The 27,141-nt window shown below is 44.0% G+C and overlaps 12 protein-coding genes and 1 long non-coding RNA gene across 13 annotated transcripts in view; 4 read left to right on the top strand and 9 right to left on the bottom strand.

Annotated features, from left to right (window-relative positions):
• Positions 1–3,640, top strand: part of LOC137970199 (uncharacterized) — a 10,223-nt gene extending 6,583 nt beyond the window's left edge. The window contains exons 2-3 of the long non-coding RNA XR_011116775.1: positions 2,181–2,255; positions 3,553–3,640. This is a non-coding gene — a long non-coding RNA (uncharacterized lncRNA). The remainder of the gene's footprint in view (positions 1–2,180; positions 2,256–3,552) is intronic.
• A 510-nt stretch (positions 3,641–4,150) lies between these two features.
• Positions 4,151–5,912, top strand: LOC137971783 (streptococcal hemagglutinin-like). The gene is made up of 2 exons (XM_068818548.1): positions 4,151–5,633; positions 5,842–5,912. Exons 1-2 carry the CDS (start codon positions 4,151–4,153, stop codon positions 5,910–5,912), a joined length of 1,554 nt encoding a protein of 517 aa, XP_068674649.1.
• Position 5,913: 1 nt separating this feature from the next.
• On the bottom strand, positions 5,914–6,456 carry LOC137971784 (clumping factor A-like). Its single transcript, XM_068818549.1, has one exon. The coding sequence runs from the start codon at positions 6,454–6,456 to the stop codon at positions 5,914–5,916; it is 543 nt and encodes a 180-aa protein (XP_068674650.1).
• A 105-nt stretch (positions 6,457–6,561) lies between these two features.
• LOC137971785 (uncharacterized) lies at positions 6,562–6,996 on the bottom strand. The gene has a single exon (XM_068818550.1). It carries the CDS (start codon positions 6,994–6,996, stop codon positions 6,562–6,564), a length of 435 nt encoding a protein of 144 aa, XP_068674651.1.
• A 7-nt stretch (positions 6,997–7,003) lies between these two features.
• On the top strand, positions 7,004–13,040 carry LOC137971786 (platelet binding protein GspB-like; the record flags this gene model as incomplete). Its single annotated transcript, XM_068818551.1, has 5 exons — positions 7,004–10,424; positions 10,578–11,096; positions 11,226–12,270; positions 12,439–12,800; positions 12,970–13,040. Coding segments are annotated over 5 exons (5,418 nt in total), but the record flags the coding sequence as incomplete, so codon positions are not given.
• A 1-nt stretch (position 13,041) lies between these two features.
• LOC137971787 (fap1 adhesin-like) lies at positions 13,042–13,908 on the bottom strand. The gene has a single exon (XM_068818552.1). The coding sequence runs from the start codon at positions 13,906–13,908 to the stop codon at positions 13,042–13,044; it is 867 nt and encodes a 288-aa protein (XP_068674653.1).
• Positions 13,909–14,013: 105 nt separating this feature from the next.
• Positions 14,014–14,556, bottom strand: LOC137971788 (major royal jelly protein 5-like). Its single transcript, XM_068818553.1, has one exon. The coding sequence runs from the start codon at positions 14,554–14,556 to the stop codon at positions 14,014–14,016; it is 543 nt and encodes a 180-aa protein (XP_068674654.1).
• A 3,021-nt stretch (positions 14,557–17,577) lies between these two features.
• Positions 17,578–18,120, bottom strand: LOC137971789 (major royal jelly protein 5-like). Its single transcript, XM_068818554.1, has one exon. It carries the CDS (start codon positions 18,118–18,120, stop codon positions 17,578–17,580), a length of 543 nt encoding a protein of 180 aa, XP_068674655.1.
• A 1,401-nt stretch (positions 18,121–19,521) lies between these two features.
• On the bottom strand, positions 19,522–20,064 carry LOC137971791 (major royal jelly protein 5-like). Its single transcript, XM_068818555.1, has one exon. The coding sequence runs from the start codon at positions 20,062–20,064 to the stop codon at positions 19,522–19,524; it is 543 nt and encodes a 180-aa protein (XP_068674656.1).
• Positions 20,065–20,493: 429 nt separating this feature from the next.
• On the bottom strand, positions 20,494–21,036 carry LOC137971792 (major royal jelly protein 5-like). The gene has a single exon (XM_068818556.1). The coding sequence runs from the start codon at positions 21,034–21,036 to the stop codon at positions 20,494–20,496; it is 543 nt and encodes a 180-aa protein (XP_068674657.1).
• Positions 21,037–21,141: 105 nt separating this feature from the next.
• LOC137971793 (major royal jelly protein 5-like) lies at positions 21,142–22,008 on the bottom strand. The gene is made up of 2 exons (XM_068818557.1): positions 21,822–22,008; positions 21,142–21,458 (listed from the first exon to the last, which is right to left on the bottom strand). Exons 1-2 carry the CDS (start codon positions 22,006–22,008, stop codon positions 21,142–21,144), a joined length of 504 nt encoding a protein of 167 aa, XP_068674658.1.
• A 105-nt stretch (positions 22,009–22,113) lies between these two features.
• LOC137971794 (major royal jelly protein 5-like) lies at positions 22,114–22,656 on the bottom strand. The gene has a single exon (XM_068818559.1). The coding sequence runs from the start codon at positions 22,654–22,656 to the stop codon at positions 22,114–22,116; it is 543 nt and encodes a 180-aa protein (XP_068674660.1).
• Positions 22,657–23,149: 493 nt separating this feature from the next.
• LOC137971795 (serine-rich adhesin for platelets-like) overlaps positions 23,150–27,141 on the top strand; it is a gene marked incomplete at its 5' end in the record, with an annotated part of 40,709 nt that continues 36,717 nt past the window's right edge. The window contains one exon of the mRNA XM_068818560.1: positions 23,150–26,351. Within this exon, the coding sequence (XP_068674661.1) occupies positions 23,150–26,351 (3,202 nt within the window). The remainder of the gene's footprint in view (positions 26,352–27,141) is intronic.

Below are 27,141 nucleotides of genomic sequence, written 5' to 3' on the forward strand. Positions count from 1 at the left end.
TTTCAGTTATGAGGTATAACAACATAATTGTCGGTTTTTTTAACTCTGATTCAATCAACTTTCATGAGGCGCTTTATTAATCGCTTCAGCCTCAAAACGAAACTTTTTTGTGAAAACTGCTTTGTGGCAGTTTTTTGAACAGTTTTAAAGAAAAACCTCAGTTAATGCTTTGGCGAAGTCCCGAAATGATTGATTCTTGCAAAGAAAGTGTTCGTGTGCATCACACAGTCCCGGTACCATTAACTAACGGCTGAGTAGAAACCGTTTGGAACTGTGATAATGTATGATCTGGAAAGAACACGACGTAGTCGAAGGAAGGTGTAGCATACTACTTCGTGATCTCATAAAAAAGACAAAGACATTTGTTTGGCTGTATATTCAGAGCTGGTTTGAACGGCATTTCATCTTGTTCAGACAATATCTCGTGTCGATCCGCAGTTCAATATACGATTTATTTCATAGATCATTTCGTTCGTTAAATAAATATGAATTAGCCTTCGTTGACCGTCTTTTACAAGGGAATCTTTGCTGTTGTCATTGTCTACATTAGGGAGTTTAATAATAGGGAGTGAAAGAAATCATGACGGCAACTGCGACGAAAACGTCACTTCAAAATATAAGTTTGAGCAATGTTAAGTATTTCATGATCATTCCGTCTTGTTTATATTATTCAATATGGGCGAAGTGTCCTAAAACTGGATTGGCTCGGACGGATTTGAAGTAAAGAATGAGACTGAAAGATTCACTGTAATTTGTCCACGTTGTCGTCAAAATCTTAAATTTGGTCACTTAACGTAGTAGTTTTGTCGAGTACGGGAGAGAAATGTTCAAAAATACGTGCACCACGATCATTTTGGTTCTTTCAACCAATAATATTACTGCTTTTTGGCGTTGTCCTTGCCGTAACGTTCGTCGTTTTTTAATATTATTATACATCAGACTCACTATGAAAAATCTGATTGGTCGAGAGCATTCAATCAATTCACAATAGCTTGTGAACTTGACATGATAAATGTAATATCTGCTGCAGATATTACATTCCTCATGTCAAGTTCAACGTCTGCCTGGTTACTAAGCCCCCTGGAGTGTTCTCCTCAGAAACAAAATGGCTGAACGCTTCGCTTATGTTTCTGAGGATGAATTATGTGAAAAATGTATAATAGAACAATTATTGAATTCGGTTTTCGCATGATATCATGAATTATCAAAACCTCGTGTCTGTGTTACACAGACCTCGGTTTTGATAATTCATTATATCATGCTCAACCTCATCCAATAATTGTTTAATATCACAGCTTTTTGGCGTTGTCGTTTAGTTAACTCCCTAATATGTTTAATGAACATACGAGTTTGCTCACAGAAGGCATTATGCTATTTATAAATTGACTTCAAAAGGCAAGAGAATTTATTAAACTTAGTTTAATCTCCAATTTTAAGCATTTGGCTTTAATAACGAGCCAGTTATTAGCCATCAAAAACTGATAAATTCTAGGATGGCAAAGCGGCTGATGATCGCATACATTTTGTTGTAAAATTTCGAATTTTCGAAGCATCATTGCTTAGGGATTAACTGGTATCTCCCGTTTCCAGCTCATTATGCAATGCACTTTCAGTATTCAGCTCTTTATTCTCGACTCACTGATTAGAAAACGATAGCGTTGTTCTAATAAGGCAAAAAATTTAAACAAATATTCCTCTATAACCGCTAATGGGATTTGCATTAATAGCAAACAAGGCTTTATTGTAATAATTTACTCTCAAGAAAATACTCTTAACCATCTCAAAAAGAAATTTCTTGAGAGCTTTCGCAACTTATTCGAGTCCCTCTTGTCCCTGAAGTGATCTGTTGATGCTAAACCGCGTTTTGAGGAATATTGGTTTCAAGGACAAACTTTTAAGGACATGTTGGGAGGGAGGGTATAATGATGTTATTTTTGTCCTCACTTAGCATTATGACCTTTTGCCTTTTGAGGTTTAAGTAAGTTCTCCACAAAACATAAGCATCATTTTAGGGGCTCAGGAAAAAAAAAAGCAATTGCAGAAAGCCTAAATTTCAACAAAGGCACTCAATAATACCCAAGCATTTACTGTAAAAAGTAGTCGAAAAGTATTTTTAGAATGTTCCTGTTTTCATGTTTTCATGTTTTCATGCCACTACATTTTTTCACTTTTTATTGCAGTGAAGTCAAGCGGCCGTTAACGATTGTAGAGACTCTTATGCAGGCCTCCATTCAAAGGCACCGACGAAATCCCAGGTACTTAGCGAACATTTTAAAATTGAAATTTATCACAATTGCTTATAATCCCTTAATCTGATTGGCCATTAAGTGTATAAACAACTGCTTGCATCAAGGTGTCACGCAATGGTAATAGCCAATCGGAAACGCTCATTCTGGTAAAAAAACGATCAGATTGCGAGGTAGTTATAGACAACGCTTGCTCTTTCTTTGTTTCACGATCCTGGTCACGCTCAGAAATAAGCATTTTCTTTGACGTTAAATATTGTGATAAAAAACAAATCGAACGTAGTTCAGTGTCGTCTGTGCTCTTATCGACAACGATATCCGTGGTCACTGTGGGCAAAGTGTTGTGGACTCACGAGGGGCAGACAACGCTCAACCATAATCGATTTGTTAAATTTCCGAGATATTTTCGTCCACTTTACCAGTGGGTTCGGCTGTAAAACCTTTCATTTAATATGTGTAAATCATTCTCACATTTCGCTCACTTGGGTGGTTGGTTGGCCGCATCGTAGATGTGCCTTGGTGTGACTGCGCGATGCAGTTATGAGCTATGCTGTCAGTCGTTATTTGACTCTGCAAGATCGTGATGCAGCTCGAGTCAAAGACCCACATATCACCCTTGCTCACAATAGAGTCTCCAGTAGCTCAGTGGTTAGAGCATCCGACTAGCTACATCACGGAGGGTCGTGGGTTCGAATCCCATCTGGGGCTCGCATTTTTCCGAGTTTGCAGTGGGTTCAATTGTAAAACCTTGCATTTAATATTGAATGTTTAAATGACGAGCAGCAGTGTTTTATCGGGGTTTAAAAACACGAGGCGTAGCTGAGTGTTTTTAGACCCGATAAAAACACGTGCTGCGAGTTTTTTGAACGGCTTCAAAAACATTCCACAAAGAGCGTGTCCCTCGGACTCAAAACAATGGTTCAAATTGTGAGAGGTGGATATTAGCATACAAGGAAAACAAGCTATGCGTTACTAGTGTTCTTTTTAAAAAGAATACTAACGAGGAGTGTTTTATCAGGATACAAAGCTCATACACGTGACGTTTTATCGATGTTTTGATAGGCTGTTAGGCTCATGAGTGTAAATCATTCTCACATTTATCAACATTGTACCAAAAAAAGGCCTCTAGACGTTATCACCGAAGATATAAGAAGTTTTTACACTAGAAAATTATCAATCGATACTAATACTCTCGTTGGGAGAAATTGTATGCTAATTTCGTATATTCAAATGGCTGTAATCAAGAGGACTACTACTAGGAACGAAAGTTGCTAATGGTCCCTTGGCTTCGATAATGTGTCCACAGGTTGTTAAGAAGGCCAAAGTGCAAGAAAAAGAAAGCAACTAAAGATATTGCAGTAACTATTAACGATGATGCTTTCAAGCATAGCACCACTTTCGACAAGGCTCCATCTACTTGTGATATTGCCAGGTAAAGTATCGATACAAACTCTAAACCTTCTGATACAAGCAACAAACCTTCATTATGAAAATGAAGCAAAGCAGCTTAAAACTGTCATAAAGTAAAGTACTTCATCAGTAGTATCTCGAATGAAACTTTATCCTACTTTTGGATTAAAATTTACAGGAAAGTCAACATGTTTGATGAGATAGGATTTCATCAGCCCTGGTCTCCTCACAGCTAATATCAAAGCCCTGATATCCCAAGTCAGTTGACCCACTAATACAGAATAGCTTTGGAAGAAAGGATTATCGGGAAAGGTGTCGAGTATCAAGTTCAAAAACAACTTCTCACTTCAGTCTAAAAACGAGATAAACAGAATTTGGAAAGAAAATTTTTAAAAAAATCATAATTAGAATAAGTTTTCCGAAAAAACTCTTGTAATACATTTTAGTAAATTAAAAAAATATATTTTCGTATCATATTCTCAGCATTTATCACCATGACGGTGTCCACTCCGGTTTCAAGTTCATTAAGCTCATCGAGCAGTGCGTCATTTTCCACTTCGTTCAGCTTGTCATCCAGTTCATCACTGTCACCCTCAGTCAGCTCGTCAACAAGCCTCTCACTATCAAGCTCTGTGAGTCGGTCTGCCAGTGTTTCTACTTCTACATCACCAAGCTTGTCAAGTAGTGTATCGGTTTCAAGTTTAGTGAGCTCATCGAACAGTGTGTCAGCATCGACCTCTGCAAGCATTTTAAATAGTGTTTCAGTATCAAGGTCGTCACGTTTATCAGAAAGCATCAGCGTATCCAGTCTGGCAAGCCCTTTAACAAGCATTTCGTCGTCAACTTCGATCAGCAATTCACAAAGTGTGTCATTTTCCACTTCGTTCAGCTTGTCATCCAGTTCATCACTGTCAGCCTCAGTCAGCTCGTCAACAAGCCTCTCACTATCAAGCTCTGTGAGTCGGTCTGCCAGTGTTTCTAGTTCAACATCACCAAGCTTGTCAAGTAGTGTATCGGTTTCAAGTTTAGTGAGCTCATCGAGCAGTGTGTCAGCATCGACCTCTTCAAGCATTTCAAATAGTGTTTCAGTATCAAGGTCGTCAAGTTTATCAGAAAGCATCACCGTATCCACTCTGGCAAGCCCTTCAACAAGCATTTCGTCGTCGACTTCTGTCAGAATTTCACCAAGTGTGTCATTTTCCAGTTCGTTCAGCTTGTCATCCATTCCATCACTGTCAGCCTCAGTCAGCTCGTCAACAAGCCTCTCACTATCAAGCTCTGTGAGTCGGTCTGCCAGTGTTTCTAGTTCAACATCACCAAGCTTGTCAAGTAGTGTATCGGTTTCAAGTTTAGTGAGCTCATCGAGCAGTGTGTCAGCATCGACCTCTGCAAGCATTTCAAATAGTGTTTCAGTATCAAGATCGTCAAGTTTATCAGAAAGCATCAGCGTATCCACTCTGGCAAGCCCTTCAACAAGCATTTCGTCGTCGACTTCTGTCAGCATCTCACCAAGTGTGTCATTTTCCAGTTCGTTCAGCTTGTCATCCATTTCATCACTGTCAGCCTCAGTCAGCTCGTCAACAAGCCTCTCAGTATCAAACTCTGTGAGTCGGTCTGCCAGTGTTTCTAGTTCAACATCACCAAGCTTGTCAAGTAGTGCATCGGTTTCAAGTTTAGTGAGCTCATCGAGCAGTGTGTCAGCATCGACCTCTGCAAGCATTTCAAATAGTGTTGCAGTATCAAGGTCGTCAAGTTTATCAGAAAGCATCACCGTATCCACTCTGGCAAGCCCTTCAACAAGCATTTCGTCGTCGACTTCTGTCAGCATTTCACCAAGTGTGTCATTTTCCACTTCGTTCAGCTTGTCATCCAGTTCATCACTGTCAGCCTCAGTCAGCTCGTCAACAAGCCTCTCACTATCAAGCTCTGTGAGTCATTCTGCCAGTGTTTCTAGTTCAACATCACCAAGCTTGTCAAGTAGTGTATCGGTTTCAAGTTTAGTGAGCTCATCGAGCAGTGTGTCAGCATCGACCTCTGCAAGCATTTCAAATAGTGTTTCAGTATCAAGGTCGTCAAGTTTATCACAAAGCATCAGCGTATCCACTCTGGCAAGCCCTTCAACAAGCATTTTGTCGTCGACCTCTGTCAGCATTTCACCAAGTGTGTCATTTTCCACTTCGTTCAGCTTGTCATCCAGTTCATCACTGTCAGCCTCAGTCAGCTCGTCAACAAGCCTCTCACTATCAAGCTCTGTGAGTCAGTCTGCCAGTGTTTCTAGTTCAACATCACCAAGCTTGTCAAGTAGTGTATCGGTTTCAAGTTTAGTGAGCTCATCGAGCAGTGTGTCAGCATCGACCTCTTCAAGCATTTCAAATAGTGTTTCAGTATCAAGGTCGTCAAGTTTATCAGAAAGCAACAGCGTATCCACTCTGGCAAGCCCTTCAACAAGCATATCGTCGTCGACTTCTGTCAGCATTTCACCAAGTGTGTCATTTTCCACTTCGTTCAGCTCGTCATCCAGTTCATCACTGTCAGCCTCAGTCAGCTCGTCAACAAGCCTCTCACTATCAAGCTCTGTGAGTCGGTCTGCCAGTGTTTCTAGTTCAACATCACCGAGCTTGTCAAGTAGTGTATCGGTTTCAAGTTTAGCGACCTCATCGAACAGTGTGTCAGCATTGTTCTCTGCAAGCATTTCAAATAGTGTTTCAGCATCAAGGTCGTCAAGTTTATCACAAAGCATCAGCGTATCCACTCTGGCAAGCCCTTCAACAAGCATTTCGTCGTCGACTTCTGTCAGCATTTCACCAAGTGTGTCATTTTCGACTTCGTTCAGCTTGTCATCCAGTTCATCACTGTCAGCCTCAGTCAGCTCGTCAACAAGCCTCTCAGTGTCAAGCTCTGTGAGTCAGTCTGCCAGTGTTTCTAGTTTAACATCACCAAGCTTGTCAAGTAGTGTATCGGTTTCAAGTTTAGTGAGCTCATCGAGCAGTGTGTCAGCATCGACCTCTGCAAGCATTTCGAATAGTGTTTCAGTATCAAGGTCGTCAAGTTTATCAGAAAGCATCAGCGTATCAACTCTGGCAAGCCCCTCAACAAGCATTTCGTCGTCGACTTCTGTCAGCATTTCACCAAGTGTGTCATTTTCCACTTTGTTCAGCTTGTCATCCAGTTCATCACTGTCAGCCTCAGTCAGCTCGTCAACAAGCCTCTCACTATCAAGCTCTGTGAGTCGGTCTGCCAGTGTTTCTAGTTCAACATCACCAAGCTTGTCAAGTAGTGTATCGGTTTCAAGTTTAGTGAGCTCATCGAGCAGTGTGTCAGCATCGACCTCTTCAAGCATTTCAAATAGTGTTTCAGTATCAAGGTCGTCAAGTTTATCAGAAAGCATCACCGTATCCACTCTGGCAAGCCCTTCAACAAGCATTTCGTCGTCGACTTCTGTCAGAATTTCACCAAGTGTGTCATTTTCCAGTTCGTTCAGCTTGTCATCCATTTCATCACTGTCAGCCTCAGTCAGCTCGTCAACAAGCCTCTCACTATCAAGCTCTGTGAGTCGGTCTGCCAGTGTTTCTAGTTCAACATCACCAAGCTTGTCAAGTAGTGTATCGGTTTCAAGTTTAGTGAGCTCATCGAGCAGTGTGTCAGCATCGACCTCTGCAAGCATTTCAAATAGTGTTTCAGTATCAAGATCGTCAAGTTTATCAGAAAGCATCAGCGTATCCACTCTGGCAAGCCCTTCAACAAGCATTTCGTCGTCGACTTCTGTCAGCATCTCACCAAGTGTGTCATTTTCCACTTCGTTCAGCTTGTCATCCATTTCATCACTGTCAGCCTCAGTCAGCTCGTCAACAAGCCTCTCAGTATCAAACTCTGTGAGTCGGTCTGCCAGTGTTTCTAGTTCAACATCACCAAGCTTGTCAAGTAGTGCATCGGTTTCAAGTTTAGTGAGCTCATCGAGCAGTGTGTCAGCATCGACCTCTGCAAGCATTTCAAATAGTGTTGCAGTATCAAGGTCGTCAAGTTTATCAGAAAGCATCACCGTATCCACTCTGGCAAGCCCTTCAACAAGCATTTCGTCGTCGACTTCTGTCAGCATTTCACCAAGTGTGTCATTTTCCACTTCGTTCAGCTTGTCATCCAGTTCATCACTGTCAGCCTCAGTCAGCTCGTCAACAAGCCTCTCACTATCAAGCTCTGTGAGTCAGTCTGCCAGTGTTTCTAGTTCAACATCACCAAGCTTGTCAAGTAGTGTATCGGTTTCAAGTTTAGTGAGCTCATCGAGCAGTGTGTCAGCATCGACCTCTGCAAGCATTTCAAATAGTGTTTCAGAATCAAGGTCGTCAAGTTTATCAGAAAGCAACAGCGTATCCACTCTGGCAAGCCCTTCAACAAGCATTTCGTCGTCGACTTCTGTCAGCATTTCACCAAGTGTGTCATTTTCCACTTCGTTCAGCTCGTCATCCAGTTCATCACTGTCAGCCTCAGTCAGCTCGTCAACAAGCCTGTCACTATCAAGCTCTGTGAGTCGGTCTGCCAGTGTTTCTAGTTCAACATCACCGAGCTTGTCAAGTAGTGTATCGGTTTCAAGTTTAGCGACCTCATCGAACAGTGTGTCAGCATCGTTCTCTGCAAGCATTTCAAATAGTGTTTCAGCATCAAGGTCGTCAAGTTTATCACAAAGCATCAGCGTATCCACTCTGGCAAGCCCTTCAACAAGCATTTCGTCGTCGACTTCTGTCAGCATTTCACCAAGTGTGTCATTTTCGACTTCCTTCAGCTTGTCATCCAGTTCATCACTGTCAGCCTCAGTCAGCTCGTCAACAAGCCTCTCAGTGTCAAGCTCTGTGAGTCAGTCTGCCAGTGTTTCTAGTTTAACATCACCAAGCTTGTCAAGTAGTGTATCGGTTTCAAGTTTAGTGAGCTCATCGAGCAGTGTGTCAGCATCGACCTCTGCAAGCATTTCGAATAGTGTTTCAGTATCAAGGTCGTCAAGTTTATCAGAAAGCATCAGCGTATCAACTCTGGCAAGCCCCTCAACAAGCATTTCGTCGTCGACTTCTGTCAGCATTTCACCAAGTGTGTCATTTTCCACTTTGTTCAGCTTGTCATCCAGTTCATCACTGTCAGCCTCAGTCAGCTCGTCAACAAGCCTCTCACTATCAAGCTCTGTGAGTCGGTCTGCCAGTGTTTCTAGTTCAACATCACCAAGCTTGTCAAGTAGTGTATCGGTTTCAAGTTTAGTGAGCTCATCGAGCAGTGTGTCAGCATCGACCTCTTCAAGCATTTCAAATAGTGTTTCAGTATCAAGGTCGTCAAGTTTATCAGAAAGCATCACCGTATCCACTCTGGCAAGCCCTTCAACAAGCATTTCGTCGTCGACTTCTGTCAGAATTTCACCAAGTGTGTCATTTTCCAGTTCGTTCAGCTTGTCATCCATTTCATCACTGTCAGCCTCAGTCAGCTCGTCAACAAGCCTCTCACTATCAAGCTCTGTGAGTCGGTCTGCCAGTGTTTCTAGTTCAACATCACCAAGCTTGTCAAGTAGTGTATCGGTTTCAAGTTTAGTGAGCTCATCGAGCAGTGTGTCAGCATCGACCTCTGCAAGCATTTCAAATAGTGTTTCAGTATCAAGATCGTCAAGTTTATCAGAAAGCATCAGCGTATCCACTCTGGCAAGCCCTTCAACAAGCATTTCGTCGTCGACTTCTGTCAGCATCTCACCAAGTGTGTCATTTTCCACTTCGTTCAGCTTGTCATCCATTTCATCACTGTCAGCCTCAGTCAGCTCGTCAACAAGCCTCTCAGTATCAAACTCTGTGAGTCGGTCTGCCAGTGTTTCTAGTTCAACATCACCAAGCTTGTCAAGTAGTGCATCGGTTTCAAGTTTAGTGAGCTCATCGAGCAGTGTGTCAGCATCGACCTCTGCAAGCATTTCAAATAGTGTTGCAGTATCAAGGTCGTCAAGTTTATCAGAAAGCATCACCGTATCCACTCTGGCAAGCCCTTCAACAAGCATTTCGTCGTCGACTTCTGTCAGCATTTCACCAAGTGTGTCATTTTCCACTTCGTTCAGCTTGTCATCCAGTTCATCACTGTCAGCCTCAGTCAGCTCGTCAACAAGCCTCTCACTATCAAGCTCTGTGAGTCAGTCTGCCAGTGTTTCTAGTTCAACATCACCAAGCTTGTCAAGTAGTGTATCGGTTTCAAGTTTAGTGAGCTCATCGAGCAGTGTGTCAGCATCGACCTCTGCAAGCATTTCAAATAGTGTTTCAGAATCAAGGTCGTCAAGTTTATCAGAAAGCAACAGCGTATCCACTCTGGCAAGCCCTTCAACAAGCATTTCGTCGTCGACTTCTGTCAGCATTTCACCAAGTGTGTCATTTTCCACTTCGTTCAGCTCGTCATCCAGTTCATCACTGTCAGCCTCAGTCAGCTCGTCAACAAGCCTCTCACTATCAAGCTCTGTGAGTCGGTCTGCCAGTGTTTCTAGTTCAACATCACCGAGCTTGTCAAGTAGTGTATCGGTTTCAAGTTTAGCGACCTCATCGAACAGTGTGTCAGCATCGTTCTCTGCAAGCATTTCAAATAGTGTTTCAGCATCAAGGTCGTCAAGTTTATCACAAAGCATCAGCGTATCCACTCTGGCAAGCCCTTCAACAAGCATTTCGTCGTCGACTTCTGTCAGCATTTCACCAAGTGTGTCATTTTCGACTTCCTTCAGCTTGTCATCCAGTTCATCACTGTCAGCCTCAGTCAGCTCGTCAACAAGCCTCTCAGTGTCAAGCTCTGTGAGTCAGTCTGCCAGTGTTTCTAGTTTAACATCACCAAGCTTGTCAAGTAGTGTATCGGTTTCAAGTTTAGTGAGCTCATCGAGCAGTGTGTCAGCATCGACCTCTGCAAGCATTTCGAATAGTGTTTCAGTATCAAGGTCGTCAAGTTTATCAGAAAGCATCAGCGTATCAACTCTGGCAAGCCCCTCAACAAGCATTTCGTCGTCGACTTCTGTCAGCATTTCACCAAGTGTGTCATTTTCCACTTTGTTCAGCTTGTCATCCAGTTCATCACTGTCAGCCTCAGTCAGCTCGTCAACAAGCCTCTCACTATCAAGCTCTGTGAGTCGGTCTGCCAGTGTTTCTAGTTCAACATCACCAAGCTTGTCAAGTAGTGTATCGGTTTCAAGTTTAGTGATTTTATCGAGTAGTGTGTCAGCATCGACCTCTGCTAGCATTTCAATTAGTGTTTCAGTATCAAGGTCGTCAAGTTTATCAGAAAGCATCAGCGTATCCACTCTGGCAAGCCCTTTAACAAGCATTTCGTCGTCGACTTCTGTCAGCATTTCACCAAGTGTGTCATTTTCCACTTCGTTCAGCTTGTCATCCAGTTCATCACTGTCAGTCTCAGTCAGCTCGTCAACAAGCCTCTCACTATCAAGCTCTGTGAGTCAGTCTGACAGTGTTTCTAGTTCAACATCACCAAGCTTGTCAAGTAGTGTATCAGTTTCAAGTTTAGTGAGCTCATCGAGCAGTGTGTCAGCATCGACCTCCGCAAGCATTTTAAATAGTGTTTCAGTATCAAGGTCGTCAAGTTTATCACAAAGCATCAGCGTATCCACTGTGGCAAGCCCTTCAACAAGCATTTCGTCGTCGACTTCTGTCAGCATTTCACCAAGTGTGTCATTTTCCACTTCGTTCAGCTTGTCATCCAGTTCATCACTGTCAGCCTCAGTCAGCTCGTCAACAAGCCTCTTACTATCAAGCTCTGTGAGTCGGTCTGCCAGTGTTTCTAGTTCAACATCACCAAGCTTGTCAAGTAGTGTATCGGTTTCAAGTTTAGTGAGCTCATCGAGCAGTGTGTCAGAATCGACCTCTGCAGGCATTTCAAATAGTGTTTCAGTATCAAGGTCGTCAAGTTTATCAGAAAGCATCAGCGTATCCACTCTGGCAAGCCCTTCAACAAGCATTTCGTCGTCGACTTCTGTCAGCATTTCACCAAGTGTGTCATTTTCATCTTCGTTCAGCTTGTCATCCACTTCATCACTGTCAGCCTCAGTCAGCTCGTCAACAAGCCTCTCACTATCAAGCTCTGTGAGTCGGTCTGCCAGTGTTTCTAGTTCAACATCACCAAGCTTGTCAAGTAGTGTATCGGTTTCAAGTTTAGTGAGCTCATCGAGCAGTGTGTCAGCATCGACCTCTGCAAGCATTTCAAATAGTGTTTCAGCATCAAGGTCGTCAAGTTTATCACAAAGCATCAGCGTATCCACTGTGGCAAGCACTTCAACAAGCATTTCGTCGTCGACTTCTGTCAGCATTTCACCAAGTGTGTCATTTTCCACTTCGTTCAGCTTGTCATCCAGTTCATCACTGTCAGCCTCAGTCAGCTCGTCAACAAGCCTCTCACTATCAAGCTCTGTGAGTCAGTCTGCCAGTGTTTCTAGTTTAACATCACCAAGCTTGTCAAGTAGTGTATCGGTTTCAAGTTTAGTGAGCTCATCGAGCAGTGTGTCAGCATCGACCTCTGCAAGCATTTCAAATAGTGTTTCAGTATCAAGGTCGTCAAGTTTATCAGAAAGCATCAGCGTATCCACTCTGGCAAGCCCTTCAACAAGCATTTCGTCGTCGACTTCTGTCAGCATTTCACCAAGTGTGTCATTTTCCACTTCGTTCAGCTTGTCATCCACTTCATCACTGTCAGCCTCAGTCAGCTCGTCAACAAGCCTCTCACTATCAAGCTCTGTGAGTCAGTCTGTCAGTGTTTCTAGTTCAACATCACCAAGCTTGTCAAGTAGTGTATCGGTTTCAAGTTTAGTGAGCTCATCGAGCAGTGTGTCAGCATCGACCTCTTCAAGCATTTCAAATAGTGTTTCAGCATCAAGGTCGTCAAGTTTATCACAAAGCATCAGCGTATCCACTGTGGCAAGCCCTTCAACAAGCATTTCGTCGTCGACTTCTGTCAGCATTTCACCAAGTGTGTCATTTTCCACTTCGTTCAGCTTGTCATCCAGTTCATCACTGTCAGCCTCAGTCAGCTCGTCAACAAGCCTCTCACTATCAAGCTCTGTGAGTCGGTCTGCCAGTGTTTCTAGTTCAACATCACCAAGCTTGTCAAGTAGTGTATCGGTTTCAAGTTTAGTGAGCTCATCGAGCAGTGTGTCAGCATCGACCTCTGCAAGCATTTCAAATAGTGTTTCAGTATCAAGGTCGTCAAGTTTATCACAAAGCATCAGCGTATCCACTCTGGCAAGCCCTTCAACAAGCATTTCGTCGTCGAATTCTGTCAGCATTTCACCAACTGTGTCATTTTCCACTTCGTTCAGCTTGTCATCCAGTTCATCACTGTCAGCCTCAGTCAGCTCGTCAACAAGCCTGTCACTATCAAGCTCTGTGAGTCAGTCTGCCAGTGTTTCTAGTTCAACATCACCAAGCTTGTCAAGTAGTGTATCGGTTTCAAGTTTAGAGCGCTCATCGAGCAGTGTGTCAGCATCGACCTCTGCAAGCATTTCAAATAGTGTTTCAGTATCAAGGTCGTCAAGTTTATCACAAAGCATCAGCGTATCCACTCTGGCAAGCCCTTCAACAAGCATTTCGTCGTCGACTTCTGTCAGCATTTCACCAAGTGTGTCATTTTCCACTTCGTTCAGCTTGTCATCCAGTTCATCACTGTCAGCCTCAGTCAGCTCGTCAACAAGCCTCTCACTATCAAGCTCTCTGAGTCGGTCTGCCAGTGTTTCTAGTTCAACATCACCAAGCTTGTCAAGTAGTGTATCGGTTTCAAGTTTAGTGAGCTCATCGAGCAGTGTGTCAGCATCGACCTCTGCAAGCATTTCAAATAGTGTTTCAGTATCAAGGTCGTCAAGTTTATCACAAAGCATCAGCGTATCAACTCTGGCAAGCCCCTCAACAAGCATTTCGTCGTCGACTTCTGTCAGCATTTCACCAAGTGTGTCATTTTCCACTTCGTTTAGCTTATCATCCAGTTCATCACTGTCAGCCTCAGTCAGCTCGTCAACAAGCCTCTCACTATCAAGCTCTGTGAGTCGGTCTGCCAGTGTTTCTAGTCCAACATCACCAAGCTTGTTAAGTAGTGTATCGGTTTCAAGTTTAGTGAGCTCATCGAACAGTGTGTCAGCATCGACCTCTGCAAGCATTTCAAATAGTGTTTCAGTATCAAGGTCGTCAAGTTTATCACAAAGCATCAGCGTATCCACTCTGGCAAGCCCTTCAACAAGCATTTCGTCGTCGACTTCTGTCAGCATTTCACCAAGTGTGTCATTTTCCACTTCGTTCAGCTTGTCATCCAGTTCATCACTGTCAGCCTCAGTCAGCTCGTCAACAAGCCTCTCAATATCAAGCTCGGTTAGTCAGTCTGCCAGTGTTTCTAGTTCAACATCACCAAGCTTGTCAAGTAGTGTATCGGTTTCAAGTTTAGTGAGCTCATCGAGCAGTGTGTCAGCATCGACCTCTGCAAGCATTTCAAATAGTGTTTCAGTATCAAGGTCGTCAAGTTTATCACAAAGCATCAGCGTATCCACTCTGGCAAGCCCTTCAACAAGCATTTCGTCGTCGACTTCTGTCAGCATTTCACCAAGTGTGTCATTTTCCACTTCGTTCAGCTTGTCATCCAGTTCATCACTATCAGCCTCAGTCAGCTCGTCAACAAGCCTCTCACTATCAAGGTCTCTGAATCGGTCTTCCAGTGTTTCTAGTTCAAAATCACCAAGCTTGTCAAGTAGTGTATCGGTTTCAAGTTTAGTGAGCTCATCGAGCAGTGTGTCAGCATCGACCTCTGCAAGCATTTCAAATAGTGTTTCAGTATCAAGGTCGTCAAGTTTATCACAAAGCATCAGCGTATCAACTCTGGCAAGCCCCTCAACAAGCATTTCGTCGTCAACTTCTGTCAGCATTTCACCAAGTGTGTCATTTTCCACTTCGTTCAGCTTATCATCCAGTTCATCACTGTCAGCCTCAGTCAGCTCGTCAACAAGCCTCTCACTATCAAGCTCTCTGAGTCGGTCTGCCAGTGTTTCTAGTCCAACATCACCAAGCTTGTCAAGTAGTGTATCGGTTTCAAGTTTAGTGAGCTCATCGAACAGTGTGTCAGCATCGACCTCTGCAAGCATTTCAAATAGTGTTTCAGTATCAAGGTCGTCAAGTTTATCAGAAAGCATCAGCGTATCCACTCTGGCAAGCCCTTCAACAAGCATTTCGTCGTCGACTTCTGTCAGCATTTCACCAAGTGTGTCATTTTCCACTTCGTTCAGCTTGTCATCCAGTTTATCACTGTCAGCCTCAGTCAGCTCGTCAACAAGCCTCTCACTATCAAGCTCTGTTAGTCAGTCTGCCAGTGTTTCTAGTTCAACATCACCAAGCTTGTCACGTAGTGTATCGGTTTCAAGTTTAGTGAGCTCATCGAGCAGTGTGTCAGCATCGACCTCTGCAAGCATTTCAAATAGTGTTTCAGTATCAAGGTCGTCAAGTTTATCAGAAAGCATCAGCGTATCCACTCTAGCAAGCCCTTCAAGAAGCATTTCGTCGTCGACTTCTGTCAGCATTTCACCAAGTGTGTCATTTTCCACTTCGTTCAGCTTGTCATCCACTTCATCACTGTCAGCCTCAGTCAGCTCGTCAACAAGCCTCTCACTATCAAGCTCTGTTAGTCAGTCTGCCAGTGTTTCTAGTTCAACATCACCAAGCTTGTCAAGTAGTGTATCGGTTTCAAGTTTAGTGAGCTCATCGAGCAGTGTGTCAGCATCGACCTCTGCAAGCATTTCAAATAGTGTTTCAGTATCAAGGTCGTCAAGTTTATCAGAAAGCATCAGCGTATCCACTCTGGCAAGCCCTTCAACAAGCATTTCGTCGTCGACTTCTGTCAGCATTTCACCAAGTGTGTCATTTTCCACTTCGTTCAGCTTGTCATCCAGTTCATCACTGTCAGCCTCAGTCAGCTCGTCAACAAGCCTCTCACTATCAAGCTCTGTGAGTCAGTCTGCCAGTGTTTCTAGTTCAACATCACCAAGCTTGTCAACTAGTGTATCGGTTTCAAGTTTAGTGAGCTCATCGAGCAGTGTGTCAGCATCGACCTCTGCAAGCATTTCAAATAGTGTTTCAGTATCAAGGTCGTCAAGTTTATCACAAAGCATCAGCGTATCCACTCTGGCAAGCCCTTCAACAAGCATTTCGTCGTCGACTTCTGTCAGCATTTCACCAAGTGTGTCATTTTCCACTTCGTTCAGCTTGTCATCCAGTTCATCACTGTCAGCCTCAGTCAGCTCGTCAACAAGCCTCTCACTATCAAGCTCTGTGAGTCGGTCTGCCAGTGTTTCTAGTTCAACATCACCAAGCTTGTCAAGTAGTGTATTGGTTTCAAGTTTAGTGAGCTCATCGAGCAGTGTGTCAGCATCGACCTCTGCAAGCATTTCAAATAGTGTTTCAGTATCAAGGTCGTCAAGTTTATCACAAAGCATCAGCGTATCAACTCTGGCAAGCCCCTCAACAAGCATTTCGTCGTCGACTTCTGTCAGCATTTCACCAAGTGTGTCATTTTCCACTTCGTTTAGCTTATCATCCAGTTCATCACTGTCAGCCTCAGTCAGCTCGTCAACAAGCCTCTCACTATCAAGCTCTGTGAGTCGGTCTGCCAGTGTTTCAAGTCCAACATCACCAAGCTTGTTAAGTAGTGTATCGGTTTCAAGTTTAGTGAGCTCATCGAACAGTGTGTCAGCATCGACCTCTGCAAGCATTTCAAATAGTGTTTCAGTATCAAGGTCGTCAAGTTTATCACAAAGCATCAGCGTATCCACTCTGGCAAGCCCTTTAACAAGCATTTCGTCGTCGACTTCTGTCAGCATTTCACCAAGTGTGTCATTTTCCACTTCGTTCAGCTTGTCATCCAGTTCATCACTGTCAGCCTCAGTCAGCTCGTCAACAAGCCTCTCACTATCAAGCTCTAATAGTCAGTCTGCCAGTGTTTCTAGTTCAACATCACCAAGCTTGTCAAGTAGTGTATCGGTTTCAAGTTTAGTGAGCTCATCGAGCAGTGTGTCAGCATCGACGTCTGCAAGCATTTCAAATAGTGTTTCAGTATCAAGGTCGTCAAGTTTATCACAAAGCATCAGCGTATCCACTCTGGCAAGCCCTTCAACAAGCATTTCGTCGTCGACCTCTGTCAGCATTTCACCAAGTGTGTCATTTTCCACTTCGTTCAGCTTGTCATCCAGTTCATCACTGTCAGCCTCAGTCAGCTCGTCAACAAGCCTCTCACTATCAAGCTCTGTGAGTCAGTCTGTCAGTGTTTCTAGTTCAACATCACCAAGCTTGTCAAGTAGTGTATCGGTTTCAAGTTTAGTGAGCTCATCGAGCAGTGTGTCAGCATCGACCTCTGCAAGCATTTCAAATAGTGTTTCAGTATCAAGGTCGTCAAGTTTATCACAAAGCATCAGCGTATCAACTCTGGCAAGCCCCTCAATAAGCATTTCGTCGTCAACTTCTGTCAGCATTTCACCAAGTGTGTCATTTTCCACTTCGTTCAGCTTATCATCCAGTTCATCACTGTCAGGCTCAGTCAGCTCGTCAACAAGCCTCTCAATATCAAGCTCTGTGAGTCGCTCTGCCAGTGTTTCTAGTCCAACATCACCAAGCTTGTCAAGTAGTGTATCGGTTTCAAGTTTAGTGAGCTTATCGAACAGTGTGTCAGCATCGACCTCTGCAACCATTTCAAATAGTGTTTCAGTATCAAGGTCGTCAAGTTTATCAGAAAGCATCAGCGTATCCACTCTGGCAAGCCCTTCAACAAGCATTTCGTCGTCGACTTCTGTCAGCATTTCACCAAGTGTGTCATTTTCCACTTCCTTCAGCTTGTCATCCAGTTCATCACCGTCAGCCTCAGTCAGCTCGTCAACAAGCCTCTCACTATCAAGCTCTGTTAGTCAGTCTGCCAGTGTTTCTAGTTCAACATCACCAAGCTTGTCAAGTAGTGTATCGGTTTCAAGTTTAGTGAGCTCATCGAGCAGTGTGTCAGCATCGACCTCTGCAAGCATTTCAAATAGTGTTTCAGTATCAAGGTCGTCAACTTTATCACAAAGCATCAGCGTATCCACTCTGGCAAGCCCTTCAACAAGCATTTCGTCGTCGACTTCTGTCAGCATTTCACCAAGTGTGTCATTTTCCACTTCGTTCAGCTTGTCATCCAGTTCATCACTGTCAGCCTCAGTCAGCTCGTCAACAAGCCTCTCACTATCAAGCTCTGTGAGTCGGTCTGCCAGTGTTTCTAGTCCAACATCACCAAGCTTGTCAAGTAGTGTATCGGTTTCAAGTTTAGTGAGCTCATCGAACAGTGTGTCAGCATCGACCTCTGCAAGCATTTCAAATAGTGTTTCAGTATCAAGGTCGTCAAGTTTATCAGAAAGCATCAGCGTATCCACTCTGGCAAGCCCTTCAACAAGCATTTCGTCGTCGACTTCTCTCAGCATTTCACCAAGTGTGTCATTTTCCACTTCGTTCAGCTTGTCATCCAGTTCATCACTGTCAGCCTCAGTCAGCTCGTCAACAAGCCTCTCACTATCAAGCTCTGTTAGTCAGTCTGCCAGTGTTTCTAGTTCAACATCACCAACCTTGTCAAGTAGTGTAACGGTTTCAAGTTTAGTGAGCTTATCGAGCAGTGTGTCAGCATCGACCTCTGCAAGCATTTCAAATAGTGTTTCAGTATCAAGGTCGTCAAGTTTATCACAAAGCATCAGCGTATCCACTCTGGCAAGCCCTTCAACAAGCATTTCGTCGTCGACTTCTGTCAGCATTTCACCAAGTGTGTCATTTTCCACTTCGTTCAGCTTGTCATCCAGTTCATCACTCTCAGCCTCAGTCAGCTCGTCAACAAGCCTCTCACTATCAAGCTCTCTGAGTCGGTCTGCCAGTGTTTCTAGTTCAACATCACCAAGCTTGTCAAGTAGTGTATCGGTTTCAAGTTTAGTGAGCTCATCGAGCAGTGTGTCAGCATCGACCTCTGCAAGCATTTCAAATAGTGTTTCAGTATCAAGGTCGTCAAGTTTATCACAAAGCATCAGCGTATCCACTCTGGCAAGCCCTTCAACAAGCATTTCGTCGTCGACTTCTGTCAGCATTTCACCAAGTGTGTCATTTTCCACTTCGTTCAGCTTGTCATCCAGTTCATCACTGTCAGCCTCAGTCAGCTCGTCAACAAGCCTCTCACTATCAAGCTCTGTGAGTCGGTCTGCCAGTGTTTCTAGTCCAACATCACCAAGCTTGTCAAGTAGTGTATCGGTTTCAAGTTTAGTGAGCTCATCGAACAGTGTGTCAGCATCGACCTCTGCAAGCATTTCAAATAGTGTTTCAGTATCAAGGTCGTCAAGTTTATCAGAAAGCATCAGCGTATCCACTCTGGCAAGCCCTTCAACAAGCATTTCGTCGTCGACTTCTGTCAGCATTTCACCAAGTGTGTCATTTTCCACTTCGTTCAGCTTGTCATCCAGTTCATCACTGTCAGCCTCAGTCAGCTCGTCAACAAGCCTCTCACTATCAAGCTCTGTTAGTCAGTCTGCCAGTGTTTCTAGTTCAACATCACCAAGCTTGTCAAGTAGTGTATCGGTTTCAAGTTTAGTGAGCTCATCGAGCAGTGTGTCAGCATCGACCTCTGCAAGCATTTTAAATAGTGTTTCAGTATCAAGGTCGTCAAGTTTATCACAAAGCATCAGCGTATCCACTCTGGCAAGCCCTTCAACAAGCATTTCGTCGTCGACTTCTGTCAGCATTTCACCAAGTGTGTCATTTTCCACTTCGTTCAGCTTGTCATCCAGTTCATCACTGTCAGCCTCAGTCAGCTCGTCAACAAGCCTCTCACTATCAAGCTCTGTGAGTCAGCCTGTCAGTGTTTCTAGTTCAACATCACCAAGCTTGTCAAGTAGTGTATCGGTTTCAAGTTTAGTGAGCTCATCGAGCAGTGTGTCAGCATCGACCTCTGCAAGCATTTCAAATAGTGTTTCCGTATCAAGGTCGTCAAGTTTATCACAAAGCATCAGCGTATCCACTCTGGCAAGCCCTTCAACAACCATTTCGTCGTCGACTTCTGTCAGCATTTCACCAAGTGTGTCATTTTCCACTTCGTTCAGCTTGTCATCCAGTTCATCGCTGTCAGCCTCAGTCAGCTCGTCAACAAGCCTCTCACTATCAAGCTCTCTGAGTCGGTCTGCCAGTGTTTCTAGTTCAACATCACCAAGCTTGTCAAGTAGTGTATCGGTTTCAAGTTTAGTGAGCTCATCGAGCAGTGTGTCAGCATCGACCTCTGCAAGCATTTCAAATAGTGTTTCATTATCAAGGTCGTCAAGTTTATCACAAAGCATCAGCGTATCCACTCTGGCAAGCCCTTCAACAAGCATTTCGTTGTCAACTTCTGTCAGCATTTCACCAAGTGTGTCATTTTCCACTTCGTTCAGCTTGTCATCCAGTTCATCACTGTCAGCCTCAGTCAGCTCGTCAACAAGCCTCTCACTATCAAGCTCTGTGAGTCAGTCTGCCAGTGTTTCTAGTTCAACATCACCAAGCTTGTCAAGTAGTGTATCGGTTTCAAGTTTAGTGAGCTCATCGAGCAGTGTGTCAGCATCGACCTCTGCAAGCATTTTAAATAGTGTTTCAGTATCAAGGTCCTCAAGTTTATCACAAAGCATCAGCGTATCCACTCTGGCAAGCCCTTCAACAAGCATTTCGTCGTCGAATTCTGTCAGCATTTCACCAACTGTGTCATTTTCCACTTCGTTCAGCTTGTCATCCAGTTCGTCACTGTCAGCCTCAGTCAGCTTGTCAACAAGCCTCGCACTATCAAGCTCTGTGAGTCAGTCTGCCAGTGTTTCTAGTTCAACATCACCAAGCTTGTCAAGTAGTGTGTCGGTTTCAAGTTTAGTGAGCTCATCGAGCAGTGTGTCAGCATCGACCTCTGCAAGCATTTCAAATAGTGTTTCAGTATCAAGGTCGTCAACTTTATCAGAAAGCATCAGCGTATCCACTCTGGCAATCCCTTCAACAAGCATTTCGTCGTCGACTTCTGTCAGCATTTCACCAAGTGTGTCATTTTCCACTTCCTTCAGCTTGTCATCCAGTTCATCACTGTCAGCCTCAGTCAGCTCGTCAACAAGCCTCTCAGTATCAAACTCTGTGAGTCGGTCTGCCAGTGTTTCTAGTTCAACATCACCAAGCTTGTCAAGTAGTGTATCGGTTTCAAGTTTAGTGAGCTCATCGAGCAGTGTGTCAGCATCGACCTCTGCAAGCATTTCAAATAGTGTTTCAGTATCAAGGTCGTCAAGTTTATCAGAAAGCATCAGCGTATCCACTCTGGCAAGCCCTTCAACAAGCATTTCGTCGTCGACTTCTGTCAGCATTTCACCAAGTGTGTCATTTTCCACTTCGTTCAGCTTGTCATCCAGTTCATCACTGTCAGCCTCAGTCAGCTCGTCAACAAGCCTCTCACTATCAAGCTCTGTTAGTCAGTCTGCCAGTGTTTCTAGTTCAACATCACCAAGCTTGTCAAGTAGTGTATCGGTTTCAAGTTTAGTGAGCTCATCGAGCAGTGTGTCAGCATCGACCTCTGCAAGCATTTCAAATAGTGTTTCAGTATCAAGGTCGTCAAGTTTATCACAAAGCATCAGCGTATCCACTCTGGCAAGCCCTTCAACAAGCATTTCGTCGTCGACTTCTGTCAGCATTTCACCAAGTGTGTCATTTTCCACTTCGTTCAGCTTGTCATCCAGTTCATCACTGTCAGCCTCAGTCAGCTCGTCAACAAGCCTCTCACTATCAAGCTCTGTGAGTCAGCCTGTCAGTGTTTCTAGTTCAACATCACCAAGCTTGTCAAGTAGTGTATCGGTTTCAAGTTTAGTGAGCTCATCGAGCAGTGTGTCAGCATCGACCTCTGCAAGCATTTCAAATAGTGTTTCAGTATCAAGGTCGTCAAGTTTATCACAAAGCATCAGCGTATCCACTCTGGCAAGCCCTTCAACAAGCATTTCGTCGTCGACTTCTGTCAGCATTTCACCAAGTGTGTCATTTTCCACTTCGTTCAGCTTGTCATCCAGTTCATCACTGTCAGCCTCAGTCAGCTCGTCAACAAGCCTCTCACTATCAAGCTCTGTTAGTCAGTCTGCCAGTGTTTCTAGTTCAACATCACCAAGCTTGTCAAGTAGTGTATCGGTTTCAAGTTTAGTGAGCTCATCGAGCAGTGTGTCAGCATCGACCTCTGCAAGCATTTCAAATAGTGTTTCAGTATCAAGGTCGTCAAGTTTATCACAAAGCACCAGGGTATCCACTCTGGCAAGCCCTTCAACAAGCATTTCGTCGTCGACTTCTGTCAGCATTTCACCAAGTGTGTCATTTTCCACTTCGTTCAGCTTGTCATCCAGTTCATCACTGTCAGCCTCAGTCAGCTCGTCAACAAGCCTCTCACTATCAAGCTCTGTGAGTCAGCCTGTCAGTGTTTCTAGTTCAACATCACCAAGCTTGTCAAGTAGTGTATCGGTTTCAAGTTTAGTGAGCTCATCGAGCAGTGTGTCAGCATCGACCTCTGCAAGCATTTCAAATAGTGTTTCAGTATCAAGGTCGTCAAGTTTATCACAAAGCATCAGCGTATCCACTCTGGCAAGCCCTTCAACAAGCATTTCGTCGTCGACTTCTGTCAGCATTTCACCAAGTGTGTCATTTTCCACTTCGTTCAGCTTGTCATCCAGTTCATCGCTGTCAGCCTCAGTCAGCTCGTCAACAAGCCTCTCACTATCAAGCTCTCTGAGTCGGTCTGCCAGTGTTTCTAGTTCAACATCACCAAGCTTGTCAAGTAGTGTATCGGTTTCAAGTTTAGTGAGCTCATCGAGCAGTGTGTCAGCATCGACCTCTGCAAGCATTTCAAATAGTGTTTCATTATCAAGGTCGTCAAGTTTATTACAAAGCATCAGCGTATCCACTCTGGCAAGCCCTTCAACAAGCATTTCGTTGTCAACTTCTGTCAGCATTTCACCAAGTGTGTCATTTTCCACTTCGTTCAGCTTGTCATCCAGTTCATCACTGTCAGCCTCAGTCAGCTCGTCAACAAGCCTCTCACTATCAAGCTCTGTGAGTCAGTCTGCCAGTGTTTCTAGTTCAACATCACCAAGCTTGTCAAGTAGTGTATCGGTTTCAAGTTTAGTGAGCTCATCGAGCAGTGTGTCAGCATCGACCTCTGCAAGCATTTCAAATAGTGTTTCAGTATCAAGGTCGTCAAGTTTATCACAAAGCATCAGCGTATCCACTCTGGCAAGCCCTTCAACAAGCATTTCGTCGTCGACTTCTGTCAGCATTTCACCAAGTGTGTCATTTTCCACTTCGTTCAGCTTGTCATCCAGTTCATCACTGTCAGCCTCAGTCAGCTCGTCAACAAGCCTCTCACTATCAAGCTCTGTGCGTCAGCCTGTCAGTGTTTCTAGTTCAACATCACCAAGCTTGTCAAGTAGTGTATCGGTTTCAAGTTTAGTGAGCTCATCGAGCAGTGTGTCAGCATCGACCTCTGCAAGCATTTCAAATAGTGTTTCAGTATCAAGGTCGTCAAGTTTATCACAAAGCATCAGCGTATCCACTCTGGCAAGCCCTTCAACAAGCATTTCGTCGTCGACTTCTGTCAGCATTTCACCAAGTGTGTCATTTTCCACTTCCTTCAGCTTGTCATCCAGTTCATCGCTGTCAGCCTCAGTCAGCTCGTCAACAAGCCTCTCACTATCAAGCTCTCTGAGTCGGTCTGCCAGTGTTTCTAGTTCAACATCACCAAGCTTGTCAAGTAGTGTATCGGTTTCAAGTTTAGTGAGCTCATCGAGCAGTGTGTCAGCATCGACCTCTGCAAGCATTTCAAATAGTGTTTCATTATCAAGGTCGTCAAGTTTATTACAAAGCATCAGCGTATCCACTCTGGCAAGCCCTTCAACAAGCATTTCGTTGTCAACTTCTGTCAGCATTTCACCAAGTGTGTCATTTTCCACTTCGTTCAGCTTGTCATCCAGTTCATCACTGTCAGCCTCAGTCAGCTCGTCAACAAGCCTCTCACTATCAAGCTCTGTGAGTCAGTCTGCCAGTGTTTCTAGTTCAACATCACCAAGCTTGTCAAGTAGTGTATCGGTTTCAAGTTTAGTGAGCTCATCGAGCAGTGTGTCAGCATCGACCTCTGCAAGCATTTTAAATAGTGTTTCAGTATCAAGGTCCTCAAGTTTATCACAAAGCATCAGCGTATCCACTCTGGCAAGCCCTTCAACAAGCATTTCGTCGTCGAATTCTGTCAGCATTTCACCAACTGTGTCATTTTCCACTTCGTTTAGCTTGTCATCCAGTTCGTCACTGTCAGCCTCAGTCAGCTCGTCAACAAGCCTCGCACTATCAAGCTCTGTGAGTCAGTCTGCCAGTGTTTCTAGTTCAACATCACCAAGCTTGTCAAGTAGTGTATCGGTTTCAAGTTTAGTGAGCTCATCGAGCAGTGTGTCAGCATCGACCTCTGCAAGCATTTTAAATAGTGTTTCAGTATCAAGGTCCTCAAGTTTATCACAAAGCATCAGCGTATCCACTCTGGCAAGCCCTTCAACAAGCATTTCGTCGTCGAATTCTGTCAGCATTTCACCAACTGTGTCATTTTCCACTTCGTTTAGCTTGTCATCCAGTTCGTCACTGTCAGCCTCAGTCAGCTCGTCAACAAGCCTCGCACTATCAAGCTCTGTGAGTCAGTCTGCCAGTGTTTCTAGTTCAACATCACCAAGCTTGTCAAGTAGTGTGTCGGTTTCAAGTTTAGTGAGCTCATCGAGCAGTGTGTCAGCATCGACCTCTGCAAGCATTTCAAATAGTGTTTCAGTATCAAGGTCGTCAACTTTATCAGAAAGCATCAGCGTATCCACTCTGGCAATCCCTTCAACAAGCATTTCGTCGTCGACTTCTGTCAGCATTTCACCAAGTGTGTCATTTTCCACTTCGTTCAGCTTGTCATCCAGTTCATCACTGTCAGCCTCAGTCAGCTCGTCAACAAGCCTCTCACTATCAAACTCTGTGAGTCGGTCTGCCAGTGTTTCTAGTTCAACATCACCAAGCTTGTCAAGTAGTGTATCGGTTTCAAGTTTAGTGAGCTCATCGAGCAGTGTGTCAGCATCGACCTCTGCAAGCATTTCAAATAGTGTTTCAATATCAAGGTCGTCAAGGTTATCACAAAGCATCAGCGTATCCACTCTGGCAAGCCCTTCAACAAGCATTTCGTCGTCAACTTCTGTCAGCATTTCACCAAGTGTGTCATTTTCCACTTCGTTCAGCTTGTCATCCAGTTCATCACTGTCAGCCTCAGTCAGCTCGTCAACAAGCCTCTCACTATCAAACTTTGTGAGTCGGTCTGCCAGTGTTTCTAGTTCAACATCACCAAGCTTGTCAAGTAGTGTATCGGTTTCAAGTTTAGTGAGCTCATCGAGCAGTGTGTCAGCATCGACCTCTTCAAGCATTTTAAATAGTGTTTCAGTATCAAGGTCGTCCCGTTTATCAGAAAGCATCATCGTATCCACTGTGGAAAGCCCTTCAACAAGGATTTCTTCGTTGCCTTCGGTCAGCATTTCACCAAGTGTGTCATTTTCCACTTCGTTCAGCTTGTCATCCAGTTCATCACTGTCAGCCTCAGTCAGGTCGTCATCAAGCCTTTCATTATCAAGCTCTGTGAGTCGGTCTGCCAGTGTTTCTAGTTCAACATCACCAAGCTTGTCAAGTAGTGTATCGGTTTCAAGTTTAGTGAGCTCATTGAGCAGAGTGTCAGCATCGACCTCTACAAGCATTTCAAATAATGTTTCATTATCAAGGTCGTCAAGTTTATCAGAAAGCATCTTCGTATTCACTCAGGCAAGCCCTTTAACAAGCATTTTGTCTTCGACGACTTTGGTCAGCATTTCACCAAGTGTGTCATTTTCCACTCCGTTTAGCTTGTTATCCAGTTCATCACTGTCAGCCTCAGTCAGCTCGTCAACCAGCATGTTGCCATCAAGCTCTTTTAGTCCATCTGTCAGTGTTTCTACTTTAACAACAGGGAGCTTGTTAAGTAGTATATTGCTTTTAAGTTCAGTGAGTTCGTCGAGCAGTGTGTCTGCATCGACCTCTGCAAGCATTTCAAATAGTTTTTTATCGTCAAGATCGACGCGTTTATCAGTAAACACTACGCTCTCCCCTGTGGGAAGCTTCTCAATAAGCATTTCGTCATCGATTCCTCTCAGCATTTTACCAAGTGCGTCATTTTTGACTTCGTTCAGCTTGTTATCCAGTTCATTAGGGTCAGCCTCAGTCAGGTTGTTAACCAGTATTTCACCATCAAGCTCTGTCATCCCATCTTTCAGTGTTCCCACTTCAACATCAGGAAGCTTGTCAAGTAGTTTGTCGATTTCAAGTTTAGTGAGCTCATCGAGTAGTGTGTCAGCATCGACCTCTGCAAGCATTTCAGATAGTGTTTCGGTATCAAGGTCGTCAACTTTATCAGCAAGCATCACGGTGTCTACCCTGGCAAGTCCTTCAACAAGTATTTCCTTATTGACTAGTGTCACGCCATCTGTTTTTGCAATATCTTCGGAAATTGTGTCAACATTTATTGGGAATAGTACATCTGGGGTCATTTCCGTTTCTACCGTATTGAGCACTTCATTCCTAACTTCAAGTGTGTTGCTACCTTTGCCAGGTGACGTTTTCTTTTTGTTCTGGTTATTATTTTTTGCAAAGTTGTTATGTCAGCGTGAACAACGTTATTAGAAGTTGTAGTATTTTAATGGAGATAACATCTCAGATTTAAACAAGAATCGAAAGGGTGGAGCATTTTCTAAGAAGAGTTTGCTTTTGCCCGATTTCTGGTTGTTTGGTTGTAGAATATAGTGATTAGGAGTAGGTTCGTATGAAAGTTACCCAGCATTCTGGACGGAAATATCTGACATTTCAGTTAAGATTGCCATGAACATGCCGAAAATATAGCACTGTTAAAAGCGATCCTCGAGTAACAAGACGCTGTTTAAAGCGTTTACTCGGAATACCATGTTGCACAGAAGTAGGGTGATACGTTTTGCAAGAGTTAGAAACAAACTGCAAGGATTGGATAGACTAAAGTCTGGAGGGCTCATGACAACGGATAAGATATTGGTGAACGTCGCTTAGTGTTTACAGTCACCAAGCAAAAGAAGTAGTTTGATTAGGTACAGGTTGTAGGATCGGAAATAACGTGAATCAACGCAATGCTGGGGTGACACACAAAGTGAAACCAGTGGGCCAAGGGAGAGTGGAAATCACTCTAGCGTAGCGTAATTATTGTGGCTGAATAAAATTTAGCCCTCCTCTCACCACCTACACCGGCGACCAGCTGCAAAGTTTCAAAATTAACAGTGTTGTGAATTATGCGATGACCTCCCTCTAAAGTAGCTAACATGAAGGCCGTGAAACAATTAAAACATTGACATCCACGGATGCTGCTCGTACAAAGA

Source organism: Montipora foliosa, chromosome 9 (genome assembly GCF_036669935.1).
Source record: "Montipora foliosa isolate CH-2021 chromosome 9, ASM3666993v2, whole genome shotgun sequence".
NCBI classification, from domain to species: Eukaryota; Metazoa; Cnidaria; class Anthozoa; order Scleractinia; family Acroporidae; genus Montipora; species Montipora foliosa.

Excerpts from the sequence above, each read along its gene's own strand:
- LOC137971783 (XM_068818548.1), top strand. The coding sequence starts at position 4,151 with ATGACGGTGTCCACTCCGGTTTCAAGTTCATTAAGCTCATCGAGCAGT. Across the intron at positions 5,634-5,841 it reads AACATCACCAAGCTTGTCAA|CTTGTCATCCAGTTCATCAC; the intron begins GTAGTGTATCGG and ends CACTTCGTTCAG.
- LOC137971784 (XM_068818549.1), bottom strand. The coding sequence starts at position 6,456 with ATGCTGACAGAAGTCGACGACGAAATGCTTGTTGAAGGGCTTGCCAGA.
- LOC137971785 (XM_068818550.1), bottom strand. The coding sequence starts at position 6,996 with ATGCTTGAAGAGGTCGATGCTGACACACTGCTCGATGAGCTCACTAAA.
- LOC137971787 (XM_068818552.1), bottom strand. The coding sequence starts at position 13,908 with ATGCTGACAGAAGTCGACGACGAAATGCTTGTTGAAGGGCTTGCCAGA.
- LOC137971788 (XM_068818553.1), bottom strand. The coding sequence starts at position 14,556 with ATGCTGACAGAAGTTGACGACGAAATGCTTGTTGAGGGGCTTGCCAGA.
- LOC137971789 (XM_068818554.1), bottom strand. The coding sequence starts at position 18,120 with ATGCTGAGAGAAGTCGACGACGAAATGCTTGTTGAAGGGCTTGCCAGA.
- LOC137971791 (XM_068818555.1), bottom strand. The coding sequence starts at position 20,064 with ATGCTGACAGAAGTTGACAACGAAATGCTTGTTGAAGGGCTTGCCAGA.
- LOC137971792 (XM_068818556.1), bottom strand. The coding sequence starts at position 21,036 with ATGCTGACAGAAGTCGACGACGAAATGCTTGTTGAAGGGCTTGCCAGA.
- LOC137971793 (XM_068818557.1), bottom strand. The coding sequence starts at position 22,008 with ATGCTGACAGAAGTCGACGACGAAATGCTTGTTGAAGGGCTTGCCAGA. Across the intron at positions 21,459-21,821 it reads TACACTACTTGACAAGCTTG|AGCTTGATAGTGAGAGGCTT; the intron begins GTGATGTTGAAC and ends GCTGACTCACAG.
- LOC137971794 (XM_068818559.1), bottom strand. The coding sequence starts at position 22,656 with ATGCTGACAGAAGTTGACAACGAAATGCTTGTTGAAGGGCTTGCCAGA.